The 27133-nt window shown below is 47.3% G+C and overlaps 1 protein-coding gene across 1 annotated transcript; it reads left to right on the top strand.

The window, feature by feature from the left end:
* Positions 1-5546: 5546 nt before the first annotated feature.
* On the top strand, positions 5547-8813 carry TFF2 (trefoil factor 2). Its single transcript, NM_001083521.1, has 4 exons — positions 5547-5648; positions 6292-6441; positions 7601-7747; positions 8616-8813. The coding sequence occupies exons 1-4, from the start codon at positions 5570-5572 to the stop codon at positions 8627-8629; spliced, it is 390 nt and encodes a 129-aa protein (NP_001076990.1). The 5' UTR covers positions 5547-5569; the 3' UTR covers positions 8630-8813.
* Positions 8814-27133: the final 18320 nt, after the last annotated feature.

Here is a 27133-nt window from a genome sequence, read left to right as displayed (position 1 = left end):
AACTTTCTACATTTAATCTGATCTTGTACATCAGTGGAGAAGGAAATGGCAACCCACTCTAGTATTCTTGACTGGAGAATCCCAGGGACGGAGGAGGCTGGTAGGCTGCCGTCTATGGGGTCGCACAGAGTCGGACACGACTGAAGTGACTTAGCAGCAGCAGCAGCACATCAGTGTGGCAAACTCAGAAGGGCTGAGGGTTCACCTTATTTGCAGGTTAATGGCTTCATGGGTGCTGGCAGAGGACAGGAGACTCTTGGGAGAGATACACACCTCACTACACTGCGTAGCTAGCAATGTAAGCAGCAGCACGTTTGGTTCCCTTGTCCCCACGTCCTCCAGGGGTGACACAGATGAGCTCAGATGGACGTCAGCACACACGGAGTCGCATTGCAGGGGAGGAAGCCTGGCCTCTCCTGGAGCTCAGATGGCACTAGTGGCAAAGAACCTGCCTGCTATTGCAGGAGACACAGACAAACAGGTTCTATCCCTGGATCGAAAAGATCCCCTGGAGAAGGAAATGGCAACCCACTCCAGTATTCTTGCCTGGAAAATTCCAGAGGGGCCTAGTGGGCTTACAGTCCATGGGGACGTGACTAAGCGAGTAAGCACACGTGTACGCAAGCTTGCCTGCCCGCTGCTCCAGAGGGAGATACCTTATAAATGCTCCAAGGTTGTTGCCACACCACCATCCTTGCAAAGACAGCCTGGAAGAGAGGAGAGTTTGGATCGCCCCCTATTCATCTCACTGGGGAGGGGGGGATTTCCACCCAAGGCTACAAGGATGGTGAGACCCATGACACCTGACCCTGGGAAGATGGGACGATAGCAGTTTACCAGTCACATATTGCTCACCCCAGGACGGGAGGACATCCCGCCATGCAGGGCCATTGCGGGGTTGCATAAGAAACAGGAAGAACAGCAGGGGCTGCAGGAGGGGCCGTGTAGTATCAGGAGGGTGGGGTGCCCACTCATTCTTGCAGGAGGATGTGACTGGCTTGTTTGAGTAAGTCTGCAGCCTGGCAGGGAAGTGAAATCCGCTACTTGGGAATAAGCAGGAACTGTGCCCAGCCCTTGATAAGAAGGTTGTTTGGCTAAGGGGCCCTATCTGTGGGAGCCAAGTAGGGCAGAGAACTCGTGGTTAGGCCACTCGAGGCCTCTCAATTTCGCCAGATGTCAGGGCAGCACTTAACATTCAATTATAATTTTAGGTCCTAAACCATTGGGACAGTTAGTGCCTCATTCACAACATGTGGAAACATGAGAGTCTCACAGGGGATTGTCTCCTGGCAACCAGAATACTGAATATACCATTTTCCCAACAGAAGGGGGAAAAAAACACTAAGGCACATTTCTGTCGCATTTCATTTATAAAATAAAATACGATTATTTCTCTCCCCCTTTTAAAATTTATCTTTAGAGTTGTAATAAAGTGCAGGAATAAACTTTTTTTTTTTCCTTAAAAGACCAGAGAGTAAATATTTTAGGTTCCTGGGCCATACGGTCTCTGCCACAGGTAATCAACTCTGCAATTGCAGCTAGAAAGTGGACACAGACGATGTGTTAATGACTGGGTATGACTGTGTTTTAATAGAGTTTTATTTAAACACAGGCAATGAGCTCATCGGTCATCATTTGCCAACTCCTGCTATATATTTTTTTTCCCTTGATATGTGGTATCCTAAATTATTTAAGTATTTTTAAGTTTTAATACTACCCAGCTCCCACTCAGATACAAAAGGGATTCAAAAAAGACATTTTGAAAGAATGTAAATCTTGGCTAAAGTCCTTCAAAGTAGTACAAGGAGGAATTCCTTTGCACAATATATTGAAAAATGCTAAGATTTATGTCCATCCAATTATACCCCCAAATATAATTCATCGAAGTCTCTAATTTCACTCCCTCCCAAACTCAGTACCATATTCTTAATAGTTGGTTTATCTATTTCTTTCTCCTCCCAACTTTGGCCACTTTATTTTAAGTAAATAAATTAAGTCTTGGGCTTTGGAAGTGTCTGTGACTTATCCACTCTATTGATCAGCACTGCCAAACTCCAGAAAATTGGAATGGTGGGGAGATAAATTGTATTAGAAACACTGAACATGCAAATGTTGGTAATAAAATTTTTCTTTTTCCCCCAATGACAGTGTAAAAGTGAGATGTTATCCTAGTCAGCAACATCGTGAGGGTTTAACCAGGCATATGAGACACTGGAGATCGTTTAATAAACCCTCATTTCAGCTCTTGTTTCACAGATGAGAAAACTAGTCCAGAGAGGAGAAGAGGCTTGCCTTACTTATTTGCACCTACCCAGGTCTAAGTATTATTTTGAGAATTTCAGGAGGAAGTTTGGGTGATCCGTGATGTTAGGTGGTGGATTCCTGCTCCCCATCTGCCGGGTGCCAGGTACCCTCACCAAGCAGGTCTAGTTTGTGCAGATTCTGGGTTAGGTTCTGGGGTTTCCAAATGAAAGAGGCGTAGGTCCCATTCTGTATGTAACCCTACACTTTCTGTGTGTTTGGGAAAACTAATTTTCCATATAGACTATAAAATGGGGCTGACCTTTTTAACTCTTCCTTTGGATTGTGCTAAGAATTAAATGAGATGTCGCATGTGAAATCATCAGAATATAAGCTGGCGCAAAATTAACCTGCAGGGTTAGCTGTTACCTTCAGTACAATGAATGAAGGAGCCGGAAAAGTAAAACTCCACTTAAAATGAAGATGTGACTGTGCGGTGAATCTAGTGAGCTTGGGGGAGGGGTGAAGGGCACCTGTCTTCTCTCAGGGAAGGAGGCCTTCCTGGATGGAGTGGCTCCTGAGTCAAGAGCTGAAGGATGGACAGGAGTTAGGAAGGCAAAGAGTAGAGGAAGAGTTTTGCAGAGAGACAATGGCATTCAGGCAAAGGGTCAGAGGTCAGGCTGCATCAAGAGGGCCAGATGCTTACATTAGGAAGGAGACCTGACAACAGAGAGGGTGGGGGCTAACAGCAGTCCAGCTCATAAAGGGTCTTGCTTTCCGTGCTCAGGAAACTCACGCTTGGGCTTTACCCTTCAGGTGGGGAGGTGTGAGGGGGTGGCAGAGGAGTGGCATATACTGACTGTCACTTTATAAAGGTAATCAAGGCAGCAGACTTATGTCTGGATGGGGACAAAGCTCTGGCTGAGCGATTAGTTAATAGACAGTTGTACAAACCAGGGGAGATATCACGAGACTAGACTGGGCTGCAAACACAAATTCCGACAGAGACCAACAGCTGCCATAGCTGAATAAATCCAGCCAGGTGGGCAGTGGCTGCAGCAGACAGGAGAACTCATGCCCTGCATCAAGAGACTACCACAGCTTCAGTCGCTTTTGGATTCCTTGGAGGATAGGTTGGCAAGTTACAGCTGCCTACAGCTTTTGTCTAAAAATTTTTTTAAAAAATTTATATTGGGTATGTTTTGTTCAGTTAGGTTGTGAATCTAGAGCCACTCTAAATATATATATATATATATATATTTTTTTTTTAAGTATTTTGCCTTTATTTTTGAAGGAATTTTCCATGAGTATAGAATTCTGACTTGACAAGGTTTTCTCTTTTAGCACTTAAATATCATTTTAGCACTTAAATATCATTTTGTTGCCCTGCATATTGCATTGTTTCAGATGAGAGATCACTTGTAATTCTTAACATGCTCCCCTGATTGCGGTGTGTCTTCAGTTGCTGTAAAACTTTCTCTTTTTCTTCTTGTTTGTTTGACTTAGTTGCAGAATGCGGGATCTTTTTTAAGATGCATCTTCAAGGAGCCTAGGTGACACTGTGGCTCAAGGTCAGTGTCCAGCCTCATGTGATGGGAGTCACCCAACTCCCATCAGAGTCACCCAACACAGCTTAGAGGCTATTCTGTGGGCACAGGTCCACACTCAGGTGGGTGCCGCTCACACTGTAGACATTGCATCTTCCATAATGACTTCCCCACAGGTGGAAGTAGCTTGTCTTGAAGAAAATGTGCCCTTTTCTAAAAGCAAAAAGTGCCATGTGGACGGATGGTGCCCTGGGTGGGAGCCCGAACAGCTCCACCTCCGATGGAGGCAGAGGCTCCCCAAGGAGGATGCAGGCCAGAGAACAAGGGGCTGATGAGCTGTCTCTTTGGCATGGATCAGCTGGTTTCAGCAGGAATCCTGAAAAGGCCCGGATGGGACAGCGGGAAGTTGGGCCAAGAGGGAAGAGGCAGAGAGGAAAGTGGGGCTGAGAACCTGGAAGAGAAGACTCAGGGTCCTGTGTCCTGGTGGTGGTGAAGGGTGACAGAGACACAGGTGGGGAAAGGTGACTTTTTCACAGTTTGATAAGACAGAGCCCCAGGGCTGCTCGGCAAGGCTCTAGGCAGGGGTCCAATCTGTAGGCGCTGGAACTGGAGCTGGCAGAAGCCCCGAGCATGCAGGTCTGTTCTCCAGACTCGAAGACCCAGAGTTCCAGACTCCATACATCTTCAGGTTCCTGGCTGCTCAAGCCGTGCTTGACAGATTGGTGGTTCCCAGAAGTGCCCCAGTGTTGGGGCATTCATGAACTTCCTTGACCTCACCCCATCTCTCCTCTATTCCCATGGGGTGCATTCCCCCCATTTCTCTTTTGTCTCTTTGAGTCCCATTTTCAGACCCCTTCCCCTGGAGCATCTTATGTTGAGCACAGGCTGGTTCACAGGTGCCATCTTTTAGAAAACAGACAATTATCATGGAAGAAAAGAAATGGTGGCAGCAGTGGAAAAGAACCTGCCTGCCAAAGCTGGAGACTTAAGAGACAGGTTTGCTCCCTGGGTTGGGGAGATCCCCTGGAGGAAGGCATGGCAACCCACTCCAGTATTCTTGCCTGGAGAATCCCATGGATAGAGGAGCCTGGTGAGCTACAGTCTGTAAGGTTGCAGAGTCAGACATGAATGAAGTGACTTAGCATGCATGCAGGCTTGGCTGACATGAACTTGTCACTTTTACACTCATCTGAGGCTGTTCATTTTACCCTGTCAGCCTCATCTCCATGGAGATCCATCCCTTCCCCAAGACAGAGACAAGGAGATACAGACCAGGGACCAGGAGCCCCGGAGGAGGGTCTCCTGCCATCCTCCTGTTCCTGCAGAAGGGGTCTGCTCTGACAGCAGTTAGCTCATTTTCCCTGGTAGCCTTGGGCCCAGGACTTAAAAATTCCTGTGGTATTAGCCACGTGCTTTATCAGGAGAAATCCCTAACTTCTCCCTTCCTGGGTGGAACCCCACGAGCACCCAGCACCACATGTGCTATCTTCCACGTCGGCATCCTGGCATGACCCGGCTCCCTGCCTGGGGCAGGGGCAGGGGGGTGGCCTGGCTGTGCTTGTGGGAAGCCCAGTGCTCTGCTCTGTCACCCCTACCCCCCACCACCTGCTGGCCAAGCTATCGCAACTCGTTTTCCTAACAAAGGCCTCAAATCGTTGGTGCCACAGGCAGAGAAGAGTTTATCTTGCTTGCTGAGCAAACAGAGAGAAGCTTATAAAACACCCCTGGCAGCGGGGAGTGTGCACTCTTCTGGTGGCCCTGGGGTGCAGATGAACTTGGACATGGGACCCCGAGGCACTTGGCTCCTGGCTGCGCTTCTCCTGCTGGGTCTGTGCACCCTGGCAGGGGCCCAGAAACCAGGTAAGTGGAGATTCAGGTCCCTGAGGGGATGTGGAGCATCCGAGCCAGCGAGCCTGGGAGCCTTCTAGAACCCAGAGGGTGGGGGTGGTGGGATGTGAGGTCCTTGCCTCCTGCCCCCTGGGGGTCTCCATTTGTATTAGTTTCCCTGGAAGAGAAAATGTGGATGGTGGGGAAGCAGGTGGGAAGGTGTCCTAGGACTGGGGATGCTGGCCATGCAGCTGGCTCCTACATGTGTCCACCCGCTTCCCACCATTCAGGGAGGACAGTGGGGGAGAGGGGTGAGATGTCCCAGGAGGACCCCCTTCAGGATTGGTCAGAGCAGCCTTGGGTGTGGGTGGGCCAGCTCGAGGAGGGGCTGGGTGGGAGGCCCATCAAGGTCTCCCAGAGGGTCCAACTTGCTCACTTTCATCCTGACCTTGGCCTGAGTCCATCTGTCCACCCTCTTGCCAGAAGGTTTTATTTTTAAACTAATAAAACACTTTCAGCCAAGCCCTGTCAATTCCTCTGAAGGACGCTGTGTGGTTCCAACACAAGCGCGATAAGACGGCCTTTACAAGGCTGGAGCGGAGCTGATGGAGCATCCTGGATGCGCTGGCGGGCGGGGGCACGTGTAGGGGGCTGGCTGACCTGGGCTTCTTTGCAGACGCCTGCCAGTGCTCGCGCCTGAACCCCCACAACAGGGTGAACTGCGGCTTCCCAGGCATCAGCAGTGACGACTGCTTCTCCAGAGGATGCTGCTTCGACTCCAGCGTCGCCAGGGTCCCTTGGTGTTTCAATCCCCTCCCGAAGCAAGGTAACAGGCAAGGTCCACTCCTGAGCCCCGGCCAGCAGCCCAGGACCCAGCTTCCCCAGGCTCTCTAACCACTCAGGCCAGCCCAAGGGAAGAGAAAATGCCCTCTGTCTCCTGTGTCCACATTAGATCCCGAGGGTGAGATGTTTGTCCTTTTAGGGAGACTTCAGGGGATCTGACTAGGGAGACTTCAGGGGATCCAACTGCTTGACTGTATTTGAAGGAAGAGCGAGTCTCAGGACCCTGTTGGCTATGGCTCCTGAATCAGCTTCTAAGGGACATAAAGGCATTAAAATCAGGATGTGTTATTAACATAACTGCAAACAGACCCCAAATGTTAAGAAATAAAGTTAAGGCTTCTAGAGTCATCTTTTGAGAGTGAGTTTTGTATCTGTGCATATTATCAACTTAAAAAGTCACCTGTTTCAAGGCAGGCACACAAAAAGTTCTGTCTGCAAAGCAGAGCCATTTGTGTGGAACTCAGCACCTTGGGTCCCGTCCACACCCCTCACGGGTGCTGGTCGGAGGCTCCCGGGCTGTGGGGGAAACGGAACTGACGGCGGGTGGTCGGTTTGTCTATCGCCAAGGTTCATCCAGTAGTGGGAGGGTCCTTGGGTGTCAATTCTCTGTGTTAGTATTAGTCAGTATTAGTCACTCAGTCATGTCTGACTCTGCAACCCCATGGACTGTAGCCCACCAGGCTCCTCTGTCCATGAGATCCTTCAGGCAAGAATATTGGAGTGGGTTGCCATTCCCTTCTCCAGGGGATCTTCCCAACCCAGGGATCGAACCCAGGTCTCCTGGATTGCAGGCAGATTCTTTCCCACTCAGCTACCAGGGAAGCCACTCAATTCTTGGTCAAATGCTTTATAACTTTAAAGGATCCTCCCAAGAGGTAGTGTGGGCAACTCCATTTTATAGAGCCATGTCAAGTCCAGGGAGGTGAAGCAACTTTCCCTCTGACTTGGGTATCAGGAAGAAGGGGTGGCCACCCGCTGATGCCCACCTGTAGTCCAGGGGTGACAGTCCCAGGAGCCCCTGTTGCTACCCCAAACCTGTGAGCCCAAGATGCTCCCCCAGCAGGATGGGATGGATGTGTCTGGCTAATGAACCAGCCTAACTGCATCCCCTTGTTGTCCCCAAACCCGGTGGTGCCTTGCAGAGTCGGAGGAGTGTGTCATGGAGGTCTCGGCTCGCAAGGACTGTGGCTACCCCGGCATCAGTCCTGAGGAGTGTGAGTCCCGGAAGTGCTGCTTCTCCAACACCATCCCCAAAGTGCCCTGGTGCTTCTTCCCCATCTCCGTGGAAGGTAACGTCGGAGAACACAGGGAATTGCCCAGACACAGGCAATTCTCAGGGGCAGTGGGAGCCAGGGTCGGGGAGGTCCTCAGCTCGCCAGGATGCCCGATGCCAGGCCTCCAGACCCCGGGGGTGGCCAGTTTAGGAAAAACCGTACTCGTGTGGGAGCTCACCGTTATTGTGAACCGTCTCAGAAGTCAATTCAAGAATGTTCTCAACAAGGACAGCTTTAAAAAAATAAATAAATAAACTAAGCCCTCGGGTCTTCCCACTGTGTCTTTTCTGATGGTTGTATAAAGCACCTGACCCTCAGCCACAGCCCCAGGTCCCAGCACAGTTGGCTGGTGTCACTATTTTGGGTGCTTCCAAATGCCTTGCCCTGCGCTGGGCATCATGGGTAGGATCCAGAGCAAAGCAGATGTGGTCTCTTCTGTTGCGGACCCTGATGCTCTCTCCCGTGACCATGGGTGACAGGTCCTGCCCCAGTGCCAGTCCCGGGGGGCCATCTCCTTCCTGCCACCCCCTTAGCTACAGTGTGTCCCTGACCTTGAATTCGACAAGGAAAGATCACATGTTTCCAAAGGATGGGAAGAATGCATCAGTCCTTTAGGGAAATCAGGATGTTCCAAAGAGCATGCTTTTTCTTTCAGAAGTTTCCAAGTGATTTTTTGAGTGACCTAAGGGTCTACTTGGAAAACTACCAATTATTTGAGGAGAATGGACTCCCAGAGGGCATCTGGCTGTGTCCCCGTAGGCAACTTCTTCTCCAGCAGGGATGGCTGGACTGAGAGCTGTAGTCCCAAAACCCATGGAGCCTCTTAGCCCAGATTCCAGGCTTCCTGGTACTCTTACTAACCGTCTTGTGTTTAAATTTCTAGACTGTCATTACTAAGAGGCAGTGGCTTCAGAGAACCCTCCAGGCTCCTTGGATGTGCCGAAACAGAAGAAGAAAACTCACCATCTTACAGTTTCGGATTTCATGTTTCCCCAGTTGCTGGGTTTTCGTCATCTGCTTTTTATCCCTTTCAATGGCTTCACATATGATTTCTTCAAATAAAGAAAGCCCTTAAAATCTGCTAAGTTCCATGTTGGCTTCATTGGCGCAGAGGTGGCCAAAGCTTGTGAGCATGTGTGTTTGAGAGAGAAAGTTATTGAGAGTACATACATGTGTTGTGTGTAACTTTAATATTCTTTTATCTGCTTTAAGAGCAAGAATTCATCTAATAGGTTCAGGCTACTCTGACAGTGAAAATGTATTGTATGTAAGGAACTTCGGAATCCACGATCCCTTTAAAACTCTCATACTCAATCACTGTATAAAAATTCAAAGACTTTACCTGTAAAAAATTGGCTTCTCTGGTGGCTCAGTGGTAAAGAATCCACCTGCAATGCAGGAGACAGAGGTTCGATCCCTGAATCAGAAAGATCCCCTGGAGAAGGAAATGGCAACCACTCCAGTGTTCTTGCCTGGAGAATTCCATGGACAGAGGAGCCTGGCGGGCCATAGTCCATGGGGTTGTAAGAGTCAAACACGACTTAGCAACTAAACCACCATCACCAAATCCCTAAAAGCATATTAGAAATTACAGGCTACTCTTGGAGTAACAAATAATTTCAGATTGCAATTACAAAACTGCTTTTACAAATGTATCACTGAGTGCTTGCTTTTGAAATTCATGCAAGTCACCCTAATGCCGCTTCCAAAAGTGAGTGGGGGACTTGGGCTTCTGTGCATCCTCCCCTCGGCCTGGGAGCAAACGGCCTCAGCACTGTGCTGTAATTTGAAAGCTGTCCTGAAAAGGAAGTTTGAAACTTTCATCAAGGCTTCTATGCAGCCTATGGGAAGGTCGTGGCGTGAAAGATATTTCGGGCACAGTGGTGAAGGGGTCCTGACATTCTGCCGCGCAGCGGTGGGGGTGCAACATGAGTGATCCAAGGCCGGACTCTCTGTGGCCTACCCCTCCCCGTTCCTCCTCCCCCAGCCTGGGCCCAGTCACCCCAGAAACCCAGGGCCTCTCCTGTGTGACAGTGGCTTTGTCCTGCAAGGCGGAAATTCTAGAGTGCTTTTTCCAGGTAGAGACTTGGCTCCACATCCCTTCTCGGGACACCGATTTTGAGAAAAGGGCCCCGTTCTGCCTTAGTTCAGTGTTGCGTCTATATCTTGCTAAGACACACACATAAATCCCATAAAACAATGGCTCTGGCTGGAACGCGGGGTCTGAAACACTCAAGACAAGTGGCTCAGTGGTTGTGAATTGATTAGTCACCAGGTGCCTTGTCTTCTCAACTTGTCCTCACGTGCAGTTTATGAGTCCCTGAGTCAGCCTCCCCACCTCCCCATCGCAGAGCCAAGTCAAACCCCACCATTGACGTACTGGGAAAAGGTTTGACACATGAATTACTCGTACCTGCACTCCCGGACCCGGAATTGGGTGCTTCTGTTCCTGGCGCCAGGCCGTCTGGGGTTTAGGATCTGGTGGAGCCTCTGCTCTCAGGCTCCTGCTCCTGGGCTGCAGGTGTTAGTCCCTCAGCTGTGTCTGCCTCTTTGCCACCCATGGACTGTAGCCCACCAGGCTCCTCTGTCCATGGGATTTCCCAGGCAAGAATACTTGAGTGGGTTCTCCGGGGATCTTCCCGATCCAGGGATTGAACATGGATGTCCAGCATTACAGGCAGATTCTTTACTGTCTGAGCCACCAGGGAAGCAGGTAGAGGCGCCCTGATTCTTTCGCAGGAATCCTCTTCTCACGCCCCATCCGCAATCCCACCTCCTCTCACAGATTCTTTCTGATGTACGCCCCCCTCATTTCCCAGATGACTCCTTATGGCCCTTCTGATAGCTGAGTGCAGATTTTTAAGCAATTTCAGTGGCATTCTCTGGGCTTGGGGGTTCTTAGGCCGTTTTAATCTGTGTGATGTATATCTCTAACTCCTCTTGCTCTCACACCATTGACTACAGAGAACTGCCTGGTATCTCAGTGTGGTTCGGAGCAGCCCCCGATCTCCTTCTGTAAGTGGCCCACAGGCCCGGGGGACAGGGGTACCCTTGTTGTCCCTGGAGCAGCAGCTGGAGACATTCAAGCCTCCCTAATCCTTCCCCCCACCATCAGACAATCAACCTTTCGTTCTCCTCTCTTATGCCTTCTTCCCTCCCTCTCCCCCTCTGCTCCCTCCAGAGGTGCTCACTGCCCCGCTGGGCTCAGCTGGGAAATTGCTGATGGTGCAGAAGGGCGGGCTGGGTGCAGAGGGTCTGATGGGGGATGGGACTCACTCCCACTGTCCTGGTCTCTGGGCCCCGGGGTTCATCCAGGTCTTTGGCCGGCTGGCTCAGGTGATGAAGGTGCTTTGAGAGGCAGTCACAGGGGACCAAGGGAGAGGGGGCCAGGTAGGTCCTGGGAGAGGGACAAGAGGAGATGTCACAGTGCTTGTCACAGTGACCTTGGGGAGGCTGTCTTATCACCGAGGTTTTCAAGTGTCTTGTTTGTCGTTCGTGGGTGATGATTGCGTCCCCAGCAAGGTCGTGGTGGGAAATACGTGTGTGAGCTGCCCTGGCGCACAGCCGCTCCCAGTAAACGCAGCTCCTCCCAGGACCGTCTGCTCCTCCTGTCCTGACACCCAGCGGGCCACTCAGCGGCCTCAGGTCTAACAGTCCTTCCCCCTACGCTGCAGTGCAGCACAACTGAGTCCAGAGCGGGCGTGGGTCCTGAGAACGTGCGTTTATATGTTACGCTCATTACATGCTAGCTGTATATTGAGTATACATACAGTGGATTCCATTATTCAAGGTAGTTCTCTTCTGTGAAATCACTGACCCCAAATGAGCAAATTGTGAACAATCAGGATTGGGGAAAATGCAGAGCTGGGTGCCTTAGGGCCTCTTGGCCAACTGACCAGCATGTGACCTTGCTTGGTGTGTGTTTCTGCGTGAAGACCCCTTAGTAGTATAAGTATGGCACCCGCGAGGAAGCCAGGAGACAGCGGGAGCCCTGGGTTGAGTGGGCTATGGTGGATCCTGGCTCCCGTGTCAAGGAAGGCCATGTGGGTGACTGGAGCTGGTGTGGCGAGTGGGGATGAACACAGACTGGCTGCTGCAGGAGGGTGGAAACAAGGAGACTGGCGATCGAGGACTTGGGGTCACATACCAGCTGGTATCAACAATCCGCCCTCTGATGATTTCCTGGAACCGCTGAGTTTTGAAGCAGAATGCTGAGGGCCGATCAGCAATTATGGACAAGATTCTGGAGGGGAGGCTGTGATGGACACTACAAAACGAGCATTCTCAGGGACCCTGTCATTTTCACTTGTATTTGCCTCGCTCTCCTTTTCTCTCTTTTTTTTCCCACAATGGTGAAAGATATTTGTCAGTTTTCACAATCAATAGCCAGACAAAAAATAAAAGATAATTACAGTTGCAAAAGGAAAATAAAATAAAGACAACTGATTTAATATATGCTGTTGTTTCACTAACATTGAGCTCACCCCAGAGCCCCGTAACTCACACCTGCAGGGGGCTCCTCTGATGCCCATGCTTTCTCTGGAGGGCACAGCCCAGCCTCTTGCACTTGGGACATGACATGGCACTCTCACTGTGCTCTGGTCACGCGAAAAGCAAAGTCACCAGCTACAAGCACAAAAATACGAAAAACAAGGTTGTGAAAAGGCCCCGAAAGGCCCTTGGTTTATAGGGTGAGCTGAAACAAGAAGGCAGGGTCGCCCTGGGCTCTCATTGGGGGACGTTCAGGGTCTCCCTGCCATGCTCAGGCTCGCAGAGCTGATGGCCATAAAAGCCAGGCAGCACCGACTCTGGGGCTACATACAAGTTCCAGTGAGCCAGCAAATCTGCAGACAGAAAACCTGCGAATCACAAGGATCAACTGTGTGTTCATAATAGTTGTTATATTCATTATACATATATTTTGGAGATGGGATTCACACTCATAAACACCTCAGATGTTGCTTTGGGGTTCAGGGGGCCAGCCCCTCTGCTGATAACCCCTTCTCCCTGCTTCTGCCTAAAGAAGAAGGAGGAGAGGCCACAGCCCAACCTGACCTCCACGGTGCCCACCGTGGTGACCCCCTCAGTGCCCCCACAGGGCACCATGGAATTAGGGGGCTGCAGTAAGTTTACATACCAGATCTCCAACATATATATATATGTTGGCTCAGTGTAAAGAACCTGCCTGCCAATGTGAGAGATGCGGGTTCAATTCCTGGGTCAGGAAGATCCCCTGAAAAAGGAAATGGCAACCCACTCTAGTATTCTTGCCTGGAGAATCCCATGGACAGAGGAGCCTTATGGGCTACAGTCTTTGGGGTTGCAAAAGAGTCGGACATGACTTAGCAACTAAACAACAATATATATTCATACATATGCATTGCACTTATCTTCTGTAACAGTTTCTGTATCAAGGCTGCTTCCTAGCCGTGTAACCTTGGGCAAGTGACTTAGGTGGTTGGTACCTAGTTTTACTCACGTGCAATGTGGGAGGTATTAATAGCACCTTTTTCTGTGGGCTTGCTGTGAGGATTCTATGAGTTAAACCCTGAGATGTGGTTGGACCAGTGTGGGGCACATGGTGAGTGCTTCATTAAAGTGACTAGATACTGTTGGATTCACATGTACCGACCCAACCCCAACAGTCCAGGCCCCATTACCTGGGGGTACAGAAGGGATCTCCCTTGTCTCAGTGCCAAGTCATCAGCCCCTCCAAGGTCCCCCCTGCTGATACAGGAAGGCTAATCCCTGCCAGGTCCCCTCCTTGGGGAGCCTTCTATGGCCCTGGCTAAAGTGGTGGTCCAGGGGGGCAGCTGTCCCCACCGCAGGCTGCACCCCAACTGCTGGACCCCTGGGAACACCCTGAGGGTCTGCCTGCTGGCAGCATTCCTGTGAAATGAGTTCAACTCAGTTCAGTGGCTTAGTCATATCCAACCCTTTGCGACCTCATGAACCCCAGCACACCAGGCCTCCCTGTCCATCACCAACACCCAGAGTTTACCCAGACTCATGTCCATTGAGTTGGTGACACCATCCAACCATCTCATCCTCTGTCTTGAAATGAGAGGAGACTTCATTTTCCCTCTCGCTATACTTGGTGGGGATCCTGGCAAGGGTGCTGAGCCTCGGGGCCCCACAGCCTTGAGAAAGCAGCCTTGTCTTCCGTGCTGAAGCATGGTGTCTTCTGCAACCCACGAAGCTACCACTTCAGGGCCACACACACAGAGTGGAGGGTGCTTCTGGGGTCTGTGCCCCTCAGCAGCACCTGGGCGGTGAGCAGCGCCTCTCCCCTTGGCTGGTGGCTTGTCCATCCAGCCACAGCGAGGTGACCCCGTGCCTCCCAGCCAGCTCAGCCAGGCAGACTCAGGGCTGTGCCCTCACAGATCACTGCTCTCCCCAGCCTGGTTCCCAAGGCCCGTTCCCACTCGTCAAGCCCCTCCCCTTCACCCCCGAGCCCTTCTGTTTACACAGCCCCAAGGCTTGTCCCTGCCCCAAGGCCTGTCTGCGTCTGTGTGAAGAGCTGTAAGGTGTTCCAGGACACTGCTGGCAGCTTCCTGGACCCCACTGCAGCCCACATGGATGGCAACCCAAGGAGTCATTTCAATCCACGGTCCCAGGGCTGGATCCCTGCTCCAAACCAACCAGGCCTCCCTGGAAGCTCAGATGCACACCCAGGAGTCAGATGCCTGGGCTAATACTGCTCTGGCGCTGGGGGACTGGATTTCTAGAAGGTCCCATGGCTGGCCACTTCTATATTTCCTGGGGTCCAAAGAGAGCTCAGCAAGGAGATTAAACCAGTCAGTCCTAAAGGAAACCAACCCTGAATATTACACTGGATGAACTGATGCTGAAGTTGAAGTTCCAATACTTTGGCCACCTGATGCGAAGATCTGGCTCATTGGAAAGGACTCTAATGCTGGGAAAGATTTGAGGGCAGGAGGAGAAGGGGACAACAGAGGATGATGATTGGATGGCATCACCGACTCAATGGACATAAGTTTGAGCAAGCTCTGGGAGATGGTGCAAGCTCTGGGAGATGGTGCAAGCTCTGGGAGCCTGGCGTGCTGCGGAGTCGCAAAGAGTCGGACACGAATTAGCAATTGAACGACAAAAGAGAGTTCAGCACTTAATGAAGCCTCAACCTTAATTTAGCACAGTCAGAAATGAGGCTTCAAGGAAGGAGGGATCGTCCTTTTTGCCTCACTTATGACACAAGGTGAATGAACAGAAGGAGTTTCCCCATGAGGAATCTTCCAGGGCCAGGACGCTCACATGGCTGCCTGTCCTCCAGTGCCCTCTGCTGGCCACCCTGGGAACAGACGTTCCTACTTTCAGCGGGCAGAGATTTGGCATCTGACAGTACTCAGCTTCCTGATGGAGGATCCGCAGGTGGCGCACTGGTAAAGAATCCGCCTGCCAATGCAGAAGAGGCGGGAGACAAGGGTTTGATCCTTGAATCGCGAAAATCCCCCGGAGGAGAAAATGGCAACTCACTCCAGGATTCTTTCCTGGGAAATCCCCTGGACAGAGTCCCTGGTGGGCTCTGATGTCCAGAGATTGTAAGTTAATAACTTAAGTAACTATTAGTAACCTTAATAGCTATTGTAAATTGCTAAATCAGCCTGAATTTATTGAATTTATTGACGTGTGTGTGTTAGTGGCTGAGTCGTGCTCAACTCTTTGTGACCCCATGGACTATATAGCCTGCCAGGCTCCTCTGTCCATGGAATTCTCTGGACAAGAATACTGGAGTGGATTGCCATTCCCTTCTCCAGGAGATCTTCCTGACCCAGGGATTGAACCTGGGCTTCCTGCACGGCAGGCAGATTCTTTACTGTCTGAGCCACAGGGAAGCCCCAGATTTATTGACGTGGGTTCACAAAGCAGAGATGCCACATTTAGTGCTGCAGTCTAGGAAGTTAGGGACTTTTGCTGGTTTGAAGATGGTCACCTTCTGGCTGTGCCTTTGTGTGGCCTTTCCTAGGTGTGTATACATGAAGGGAGAGTGAGAAAGGGGATTATAAGGCCTGCTCCTGTCAGGTAAGGCCCTACCCTGATGACCTCAGTTCAGTTCAGTTCAGTTCAGTCACTCAGTCGTGTCCGACTCTTTGCGATCCCATGAATCGCAGAACGCCAGGCCTCCCTGTCCATCACCAACTCCCGGAGTTCACTCAGACTCACGTCCATCGAGTCAGTGATGCCATCCAGCCATCTCATCCTCTGTCGTCCCCTTTTCCTCCTGCCCCCAATCCCTCCCAGCATCAGAGTCTTTTCCAATGAGTCAACTCTTCGCATGAGGTGGCCAAAGTACTGGAGTTTCAGCTTTAGCATTATTCCTTCCAAAGAAATCCCAGGGCTGATCTCCTTCACAATGGACTGGTTGGATCTCCTTGCAGTCCAAGGGACTCTCAAGAGTCTTCTCCAACACCACAGTTCAAAAGCATCAATTCTTTGGCACTCAGCTTTCTTCACAGTCCAACTCTCACATCCATACATGGCCACTGGAAAAACCATAGCCTTGACTAGATGGACCTTTGTTGGCAAAGTAATGTCTCTGCTTTTGAATATGCTACCTAGGTTGGTCATAACTTTCCTTCCAAGGAGTAAGCGTCTTTTAATTTCATGGTTGCAGTCACCATCTGCAGTGATTTTGGAGTCCCCAAAAATAAAGTCTGACACTATTTCCACTGTTTCCGCATCTATTTCCCATGAAGTGGTGGAACCGGATGCCACGATCTTATTTTTCTGAATGTTGAGCTTTAAGCCAACTTTTTCACTCTCCACTTCACTTTCATCAAGAGGCTTTTGAGTTCCTCTTCACTTTCTGCCATAAGGGTGGTATCATCTGCATATCTGAGGTTATTGATATTTCTCCCTGCAATCTTGATTCCAGCTTGTGTTTCTTCCAGTCCAGCGTTTCTCGTGATGTATTCTGCATAGCAGTTAAATAAGCAGGGTGACAATATACAGCCTTGACATACTCCTTTTCCTATTTGGAACCAGTCTGTTGTTCCATGTCCAGTTCTAACTGTTGCTTCTTGACCTGCATACAGATTTCTCAAGAGGCAGGTCAGGTGGTCTGGTATTCCCATCTCTTTCAGAATTTTCCACAGTTTATTGTGATCCACACAGTCAAAGGCTTTGGTATAGTCAATAAAGCAGAAATAGATGCTTTTCTGGAACTCTCTTGCTTTTTCCATGATCCAGCGGATGTTGGCAATTTGATCTCTGGTTCCTCTGTCTTTTCTAAAACCAGCTTGAACATTTGGAAGTTCACAGTTCACGTATTGCTGAAGCCTGGCTTGGAGAATTTTGAGCATTACTTTACTAGCACGTGAGATGAGTGCAATTGTGCGGTAGTCTGAGCATTCTTTGGCATTGCCTCTTTGGGATTGGAATGAAAACTGACCTTTTCCAGTCCTGTGGCCACTGCTGAGTTTTCCAAATTTGCTGGCATATTGAGTGCAGCACTTTCACAGCATCATCTTTCAGGATTCGAAATAGCTCAACTGGAATTCCATCACCTCCACTAGCTTTGTTCATAGTGATGCTTTCCAAGGCCCAGTTGACTTCACATTCCAGGATGTCTGGCTCTAGGTCAGTGATCACACCATCGTGATTATCTGGGTCGTGAAGATCTTTTTTGTACAGTTCTTCTGTGTATTCTTGCCACCTCTTCTTAATATCTTCTGCTTCTGTTAGGTCCTGATGACCTCACTTAAGTTTAATTACTTCCATAAAGGCTCCAGCTCTGAACATAGTCACCTTAAGGGTTCAATATGGGAATTTGGGGACAGACTTCAATTCACTGTTTTCACATCAGTAATATTGCTAATGGTCATACCTTGAGGTTGTTGTTTTTTAAATTAGTCTCTGTTGTTGCTGCTGTTGTTCAGCCATTGTGTCTGACTTTTTTGCAATCCCATCAACCGTAGCCCGCCAGGCTCCTCTGTCCATGGGATTCTCCAGGCAAGAATACTGAAGTGGGTTGCCATTCCCTTCTCCAGGGGATCTTCCCAACCCAGGGATCAAACCCACATCTCCTGCCTTAGCAGGTAGGTAGATCCTTTACTACGGAGCCACCAGGGAAGCCCACAATTCAATACAATAAAATTAGTCTATTTTAAGTGAATCCATTCAGTGAGTTTTGAAAAATGAATCCAGTTGTATAAACATGACCACGATGAAAATACACAACGTCTTCACCCTTCGCCTCAATCCACTCATGCCCTTTTGTAGTCAACGCATCATTCCCACATCCAGCCCGAAATAACCAGTGATCTGCTTCCCTTCACTACAGTTTTGCCTCTTCGAGAGTTTCCTGTAAGTTTAGACACGTCTTGCACGGCCATTTGCGTCTGTCTCTATCTGAAGCGCGTCGGGGTTGTCCACACCTGTTCCCTGCTGAGTAGGGCTCTGTGGGGGCTGCGTAGGGGCCACTTCACTGTTTGTGAACCATCCCCCGACCATAGGCTTTCGGGGTTTTTTTCAGGGTCATTTCACTGTTTTAGGAACAAAGCTGCTGGGGACAAGTGTGTGCACATCTGGAGCTGGCTATAAATAAAGGTTAAATACCTTTTCTCATGGCAAATATCTGCTAAGCAGGCTGGCTGAGTCCTACGGCAACTGTTCTGCTCAACTTGATAAGAATCTGACCAACTGTGGATGTTTCCCACGGCCTCTCCAGCAGGACATTTCAGCCTTTACTCTCAGTCTGCTGCTGCGTGGAGTGGGCATCTCGTTTCCACTTTCATTTATATTTCCCTGGTAACTAATGATGTCTTTTCAGAGGCTTGTCTTTTTCTTACTTTTTTCTCTGGTAAAGTGTTCACGTCTTTTTTAAAATTAATTTTTATTGGAGAATAATTGATTTATAATGTGTTAGTTTCAGGTGTACAGCAAAGTGAATGAGTTACACGCATACACACATAGCCATTCTTCTTCAGACTCTTTTCCCATATAAGTCGTTACGGAGGATTGGCTAGAGCTCCTTGTGCTTTACGTAGGTCCTTATCAGTCACCTATTTTATACATAGAATCTGTATATGTCAGTCCCATAGTTTTCTTCAGGTGTTCTGTCCTCCATATGCTGAGTTGTAATAGCTCTTTATCTATTCTGCGTACAGGACCTTTACCAAATTTATCTTGTACAGATATTTTCTTGCCATTTCATTTAAGTGTCTTTCAAAGAACAGACGTTTGTAATTTTGAAGATGCCCAGTGTTTTCAACCTTTTTTTTTATTTTAACAATTCACACTTTCTGTGTCCTAAGCTAAAATAATCTTTGCCTAATCCAAGGCCACAAAGATTTTCTAGTATGTTTTCTTCTGGGAGTTTTATAGTCTTAGCTCCTATATTTTGGGTTTCTGACACATTTTGAGTTAATCTTTTCAGTGTGAATTTGGGCATTTTCCTTTTTTTTTAAAAAAAAATTCTCTGAAGCCATTTATGTTGCATTGAGGAGTATTTGGTACTTGCAACTCTATTAGACTTTCTCTGTGAGACCATCCGGGCACGGAGAGTTTTACAAACTTGTTCCTCGGTAGCGCTCTCTAAGTCCTCGTCGTTGTGTGCCTTGTCGCTCAGTCGTGTCTGACTCTTTGCCGCCCCGTGGACTGTAGCCCACCAGGCACCTCTGTCCACGGGGATTCTCCAGGCAGGAATACTGGAGAGGGTTGCCATGACCTCCTCCAGGGGATCGTCCCAACCCAGGGACTGAACCCAGGTCTCCTGCATTGCAGGCAGATCCTTTACTGTCTGAGCCACCAGGGAAGCCCAAGAATACTGGAACGGGTAGCCTATCCCTTCTCCAGAGGATTTTCCCAACCCAGGAATCGAATCTTCAGCATTACAGGCAGATTCTTTACCAGCTGAGCTACCTCTTTGGTGGATTTGCGCTTAATGCCTCTACTGAAGCACTTTGGGTAAATCATGATTTTTCTAGGAACTTGTCTATTTCATCTAGATTTTTCCAAATTAGCTACATAGAGTTATGTAGAGCAACTGCTTATCATTTTTTAAGCTTCTTGTATTTAATCATGTTTCCCAAAGAATTCTTTTGTTGTTGTTGTTTATTTGGGGGTTTTTTCTCCTTTTTTGTTTTTCTATTTTGATTAGGTTAGCTAGTGGTTTGCATACTTTATTTTTTAAAAGAACCAAGATTTCAATGGATTACTTTATTCTTTTTCTCTTAGCTGCCTCATTAATTTCTTCACTTTTGTGCTATTTTACCTCGTGCTCTTATTCTTTTCCTAGTTTTCTGAGTTGGAGATTTAATTCCCTTATTATTGATATGTGTTTAAATCTGTAAATTTTCCTTTGATTACTGTTTCAAATCTTCTTCATAGATTCAGAAATGTGATGTTTCTATTATCATGATTTTTTAAAGAAAGTCTATAATCTCAGTTTGTAGTTAATCTTTTAGCTACAACTATTTAGTAGAGATGTTTAAATTTCCCTTTGCAAGAACTTCCAGAAGTGTTGTCATTATCTTGTGGCTTTTTTACATTTGATGGTAGAGTAATTGTGATGTTTCTACCCTATGGAATGTAATGCTTTCTTTGTGATTAAATTCTGTGATTATTTCACGTGCACTTAAGAAGTTGTGTTATGGAATCCAGATCTGGCTGCTTGCTGCTCATAAGCCAATAATTAGAGAGGCAAGTGTCCATGGAAAGGAAAAGTGCTTTAATCAGGAAAGCCAGCAATCTGGAGAGAAGGTGACTGATGTCCGGAGACAACTCTGAAGATTCTGCTCAGCCATGACAGTTTTCAAGGAAAAGGGGGAGGATGAGAATCTCAGTGAATTGTTGAGGCAGGAGGCTGGGTTCTGCACCCTTCTCCATGGTGTGCAGAATGGCTGACTCTCTCTTCACATATTATCTTGCCTTCATGATCTAAATCCAGGATTGCTAATGGGGGGCAGCTGGGGGTAGAGAGCTAGTCCTTCATGAACTACTGAGTTCTTCATTCTTACTTCTCATCTAGGAAATGAATCCACAAGTTAGACAAGGCCTGGTGTGAATTCAGGAGAACATACATCAGGAGTTAGTTTCAATTGCTTAGGGATCTCATTCCTATAAGTAGGTTCTTTTTAAGTTTAGAGGAAAGAGAAATGGGGAACAGGAAAGGGTCGAAAAAGCTGCTTTCAATTTCCCACTTGTCAGGACATCACTCCTCTACGGGATCGAGGTGAAGGTCCATCTTCTGTAAGTTCTTCATGCTGACATAGCACATCATATTCTTAAGAGTGGAAGATGTTGACAAGTGTCTATAGCATCTCTTTGCTGACAGTTTTAGTTGCCTGCTTACATATATGGGCAGAACCAACTGCAACTATTTTGATGCCCACAAAGATGCAGATTACTATAAGCAATAGTGTTAGTCCCTTTCTCTTGAGGCCAGTTCTTGGAACTGTGCTGACCATGGACTCAGTGCTGCTCAAGATGGAGCAGCCTATGTCACGGCTGCAGTCTGGGCATCATGCAGTTAGATTTTTCCCTCTGGTGGTAGTTTCAGTGTTTGTAAAATAACTCATAAATGTGCATCAAAAACAGTCTGTGGCTCTACTGTTCTCATTAACTTCTTGGTTTTGTATTCAAGGGTGGGGGAGGTGGGCAGTGCCCTGCAGGATTCTGCTCGGTTCCATCTGTATTATCAGGACTTAAAGTTTGACATACATGTGTCCCTACACCAAGAACATGGCATCTGGTTCCATCACTTCATGGCAAATAAATGGAGAAAAAATGGAAAATAAAAAGTGGCAGATTTTGTTTTCTTGAACTCCAAATTCACTGCTGATGGTGACTCAAGCCATGAAATTAACAGATGCTTGCTCCTTGGAAGAAAAGCTATGATAAACCCAGAGTGTGTATTAACAAGCGCAGACATCATTTTGCAAACAAAAGTCTGTATAGTCAACCTGTGATTTTTCCAGTAGTCATGTATGGATGTGAGAGTTGGGCCATAAAGAAGGCTGAGCACCAAAGAATTGATGCTTTTGAATTGCAGTGCTGGAGAAGACTTTTGAGAGCCTCTTGTACAGCAAGGATATCAAACCAGTCAATCCTAAAGGAAATTAACCCTAAATATTCATTGGAGGGACAGATGTTGAAGCTGAAGCTCCAATACTTTGACCACTTGATGTGAAGAGCCGACTCATCGGAAAAGACCCTGATACTGGGCAAGACTGAGGACAGGATGAGAAAGGGGTGACAGAAAGAGATGGTTGGATGACATCACTGACTCGAGGGACATGAGTTTGAGCAAGCTCCAGGAAATAATGGTCAGGGAAGCTTGGCATGCTACAGTCCATGGGATTGAAAAGAATCAAGACATGACTTAGCAACTGAATGAACAAAAGATTTACCTTATTGATTATATTGTTTGTCTCCATTTTCTTATTTTTTTGCTCACATAACTTACACGCAGAATGGGGTCCTCATCACCCCATGTGTTTCCAACTAAACATCAGCTGTGTTGTTCTCTCTTTCTGCACCATCTATATGTTATATTTAGTAAAGTGTACCTCTGCCTAGCCCAGGTGGCACAAGTGGTAAAGAACCCACCTGCCAGTGCAGGAGACATAAATGATGCCAATTAGATCCCTGGGTTGGGAAGATCCCCTGGAGGAGGGCATGGCACCCACTCCAGTATTCTTGCCTGTAGAATCCCGTGGACAGAGGAGTGTGGCAGGCTACAGTCCATGGGGTCACAAAGAGTCGGACACGACTAAAGCGACTCAGCATGCAGCCCGTTATTGGTACAAAGATATTTATGACTGTTGTTACACCTTCATTGTGCACTGTGGCTTGTAAAGTGTCCCTCTCCATCATGTGTAAGTGGTTTGTCCTGCATCCTGTTTTGTTTGATTTCAAGACACCTCCTTTGCTTAGTGTCCCATCAATTAAATCACTTTTGATCATTAGTGTTTTAAAGTTTATATTTTTAGCAATACATTGACTAATTTTTTTTATCACAATGACTATTGGTTATAAGCTGAAAACAAAGGAATACTGATCAATAAATACAGAAAAGTAATGAGGATAACAATCATAAAAGTAATGGTACTGAAAATTCATCTTCGGATTTTCAATGGAGAAGTTATTTGATGAATCAATGGAAAAATCTTATGCATGTGTGTATGCTGACTTGCTTCAGTCATGTCCGACTTTTTTCAACCCTATGGATTATAGCCCACCAGGCGCCTCTCTCCATGGTATTTCCCAGGCAAGAATACTGGAGTGGGTTGAGATTTCCTTCTCCAGGGGATCTTTCCCACCCTGGGATCGAAACTGTGTCTCATATTTCCTGAACTGGCAGTTAGTTTCCTTACCACTAGCATCATCTGGGAAGCTCCTAAAAAATCTCTCGTTGAAATCACACAAAAAAAGTTGCAATAACTTTGTATGATATAGGATAAACTGCATTGGTATAAAAATATTTTATTTCTGATGCTTCCTTAAAAATGCAATAATTTGTATTATGATCCTATTTATTTCTATAACATTTGTATAGAGAACATCAATGTTTTCCCAGAAAGTAAAAACAAGGTTAAGAAGAAATAAACAGGACCATAATATCAGTTCAGTTCAGTCACTCAGTTGTGTCTGGCCCTTTGCAACCCCATGGACTGCAGCACACCAGGACTCCCTGTCTATCATCAACTCCCAGAGCTTACTCAAACTTATGTCCATTGAGTTGGTGATGCCATCCAACCATCTCAACCTCTGTTGTCCCCTTAGCCTCCCACCTTCAATCTTTCCCAACATCAGGGTCTTTTCAAATGAGTCAGTTCTTCGCATCAGGTGGCCAAAGTAATGGAGTTTCAGCTTCAGCTTCAGTCCTTCCAATGAATATTCAGGACTGATTTCCTTTAGGATGGACTGGTTGGATCTCCTTGCAGTCCAAGGGACTCTCAGGAGTCTTCTCCAACACCACAGTTCAAAAGCATCAGTTCTTCGGCACTCAGCTTTCTTTATGGTCCAACTGTTACATCCATACATAATCACTGGAAAAACCATAGCCTTGACTAGACTTTGTTGGCAAAGTAATGTCTCTGCTTTTTAATATGCTGTCTAGGTTGGTTGTAATTTTCTTCCAAGGAGCAAGCATATTTTAATTTCATGGCTGCAGTCACCATCTGCTGCCAGGGACCAGCCCCAGCTGATCCAGGGTATTCGAAGGAGAGACAGCATCGGCGACCTATTTATTTAAATATTAATCAAAGACATAAAGAGTAATAGAATGAGGATAGCTTAGTGAGGAAATTCAGTGGAGAAAAGAGGCTGAATAATTCAGCCAGAAGGTAAGAGAAAGAACAACATGGGGAGACCAAGTTTCGGTGAACAAGGCCTGCACTTTATTTTTCAAAGTAGTTTTTATACCTTAAGTTATGCATAGAGGATAATGGGGGAAGGGGTAGAGTCATGCAGTAAGCTAGGCTTTCTTACTGCAAACTTAACATATGCAAAAGTTTAGGTGATTTGCATCATCTACTGGCCCGGAGGCCTGTTGACATTTTAAGACCCTTTCTTCAGAAAACTTATTTTTCTCTAAAGGTGATTAGGCAGGCGCCACCCTCCAAAAGCATTAAAGTTGCATTCCTATAGGGCAAAGATGTGGTGGGCTACAACAAAAAAGAATTAACTCAAGGGTCCAAGGTTACAAACATTAAAGCTACTACTTACACCAATTATATTAATCAATACACTGCCAGGGACACAGCAGGTAAGGGATATGGAGACTTAGCAGCAAACATTGGCCCAATAAGTGAAAAACCCTTCACCAATACAATTTCTAATCAATCTTTTAACTGCTCAAAGGACTCTGTATTTAGACAGTTTAGAACATCTCGTGCCTCTCACAGTTGGGAGGCTCTGAGCAATCACATGTGGCCGGAAAAACCTATTCAGGCAAGCTGGAGGACTTCCAAAGGAGTTTGTAGGTTGAAACACTATCACACCCAGGAATTTTATTAACTGGAGCTATAAGTTAACTCTTTTTTCAGAGAGAGGTAGTGGGGGACAGCCCCCCGTAAAGTCAGAGGTGTAAGTGAGAGCACAAAGCAGAAAGTAGGCAGACTCTGGTTTGGGGGTAGATGCTCGAGAATTTCCAGGGGGACTCCTGAGGCTCGATCCTGCCTTTGCGTATGCTGAGCCTCCTTCCTCATGACCTTTGCCATGGGCGGAGTTCCTCACGCTGGCTCCCGGCAGTGATAGACTTCCAGTTGAGCTATTCCAGATCCTGAAAGATGATGCTGTGAAAGTGCTGTACTCAATATGCAATATGCCAGCTCCTGGCAATCTGCAGTGATTTTGGAGCCCAAATATGTTACTGGAGATCAGTGGAGAAATAACTCCAGAAAGAATGAAGAGACAGAGCTAAAGCAAAAACAACACCCAGTTGTGGATGTGACTGGTGATGGAAGTAAAGTCCGATGTTGTACAGGAACCTGGAATGTTAGGTCCATGAATCAAGGCAAATGGGAAGTGGTCAAACAGGAAATGGCAAGAGTGAACATCGACATTTTAGGGATCAGCAAACTAAAATGGACTGGAATGGGTGAATTTAACTCAGATGACCATTATATCAACTACTGTGGGCAAGAATCCCTTAGAAGAAATGGAGTAGCCATCATAGTGAACAAAAGAGTCTGCAATGCAGTACTTGGGTGCAATCTCAAAAATGACAGAATGATCTCTGTTCATTTCCAAGGCAAACCATTCAATATCATGGTAATCTAAGTCTATGCCCCAACCCGTAATGCTGAAGAAGCTGAAGTTGAATGGTTCTATGAAGACCTACAAGACCTTCTAGAACTAATACCCAAAAAAGATGTCTTTTTCATTATAGGGGACTGGAATGCAGAAGTAAGAAGTCAAGAAATACCTGGAGTAACAGGCAAATTTGACCTTGGAGTACAGAATAAAGCAGGGCAAAGGCTGATAGAGTTTTGCCAAGAGAATGTCTGGTCATAGCAAACACCCTCTTCCAACAACACAAGAGAAGACTCTACACATGGACATCACCAGATGGTCAATACCGAAATCAGATTGATTATATTCTTTGCAGCCAAAGATGGAGAAACCCTATACAGTCAGCAAAAACAAGACCGGGAGCTGACTGTGGCTCAGATCATGAACTCCTTATTGCCAAATTCAGACTTAAATTGAAGAAAGTAGGGAAAACCACTAGACCATTCAAGTATGACCTAAATCAAATTCCTTATGATTATACAGTAGAAGTGACAAATAGATTCAAGAGATTTGATCCGATAGAGTGCCTGAAGAACTATGGATGGAGGCTCATGACATTATACAGAAGGCAGGGATCAAGACCATCCCCAAGAAAAAGAAATGCAAAAAGGCCAAATGGTTGTCTGAGGAGGCCTTACAAATAGTTGAGAAAAAAAGAGAAGTGAAAGGCAAGGGAGAAAAGGACCATAATATAAATGATTGCCTTTTTAAGGAAACATTGAAAAGAAAATATTTTTATATCAGTTCACTTTATCCTGCATCATTCAAAGTTATTACAACTTTTAAAATTATTTTTGTAATTTCTAGAAAAAGAGTTTGGAGCTTTTTCCTTTTTGTAGTGAAAAGTGCAGAGTGAAAAGTTGTGGGAAGCCTGGCCCCGTGCCTGCTTCCACAGTCCTTATCACTCTGAACCTCAGAATCACCCCACCAGTTATGTATGGGCTCAAGAATCTCTGAATTTTTCTGCTTTATGGCCACACTGTTCTGCAACATGTATCTGGGCACAATGAGCATATTGAATTAGGGTCCAAATGGTCTTCATTAAGGCAAACAAAACCAGCGCGGAGATCCTGCCTGTCTGCTTTGTTTGCTTTAATAGAGTCTATAAACATGGGATGATAACCAAGGGCCCAGCTGATGGGTCTCCTATCTTTTAACAGCCTTTGGGCGCTGGCTGGAGCCGTGCAGTCTGCTGGATGGCTGACTGCTGGCCTCCGAGTGCAGCCCTGGGTTACAGGGCTCCTCACCCATGTGCTCCAGGCAGGTCTCCTCCTTCCTTCTCCTCCCTTACCAGTCCCTCTTCCATACTCTGTTACTGGGGGTACTTCCCTGCCCTGCAGCTGGGGTGTCAGGGAACTGAGCAGACAGCAGCTTCCAGCTCAGGGTGAAGAGCTGGCAGGACAGGAGGTGCCAAGGACTGGGCAGCTGCTCTGGGCACGAAACCCAGAGTGAGACCCAGCCCAGAAGGCCAAGTCAAGCTGCAGTGAGTCATGATAGATGGATGGGGAGGTTTATAGAGTTCGCACCTCCAGGGCATCACAATGTAATAGGGCGGTCTCTGTGTACAGGTCACCAGTAATGATGTCAGCACCACCCTGCGGCCAGCGCCGGGATGGTGCTTTACCTGTTAGGTGGCCCTGACAT

The sequence above is a fragment of the Bos taurus genome, chromosome 1 (assembly GCF_002263795.3).
Source record: "Bos taurus isolate L1 Dominette 01449 registration number 42190680 breed Hereford chromosome 1, ARS-UCD2.0, whole genome shotgun sequence".
NCBI classification, from domain to species: Eukaryota; Metazoa; Chordata; class Mammalia; order Artiodactyla; family Bovidae; genus Bos; species Bos taurus.
Note: the sequence above shows the minus strand (reverse complement) of the source record. Positions and strands in the feature narration are given on the sequence as shown.

Coding starts and splice junctions, on each gene's coding strand:
- TFF2 (NM_001083521.1), top strand. CDS start 5,570: ATGGGACCCCGAGGCACTTGGCTCCTGGCTGCGCTTCTCCTGCTGGGT. Junction 5,649..6,291: donor GGCAGGGGCCCAGAAACCAG/GTAAGTGGAGAT, acceptor GCTTCTTTGCAG/ACGCCTGCCAGTGCTCGCGC. Junction 6,442..7,600: donor CAATCCCCTCCCGAAGCAAG/GTAACAGGCAAG, acceptor GGTGCCTTGCAG/AGTCGGAGGAGTGTGTCATG.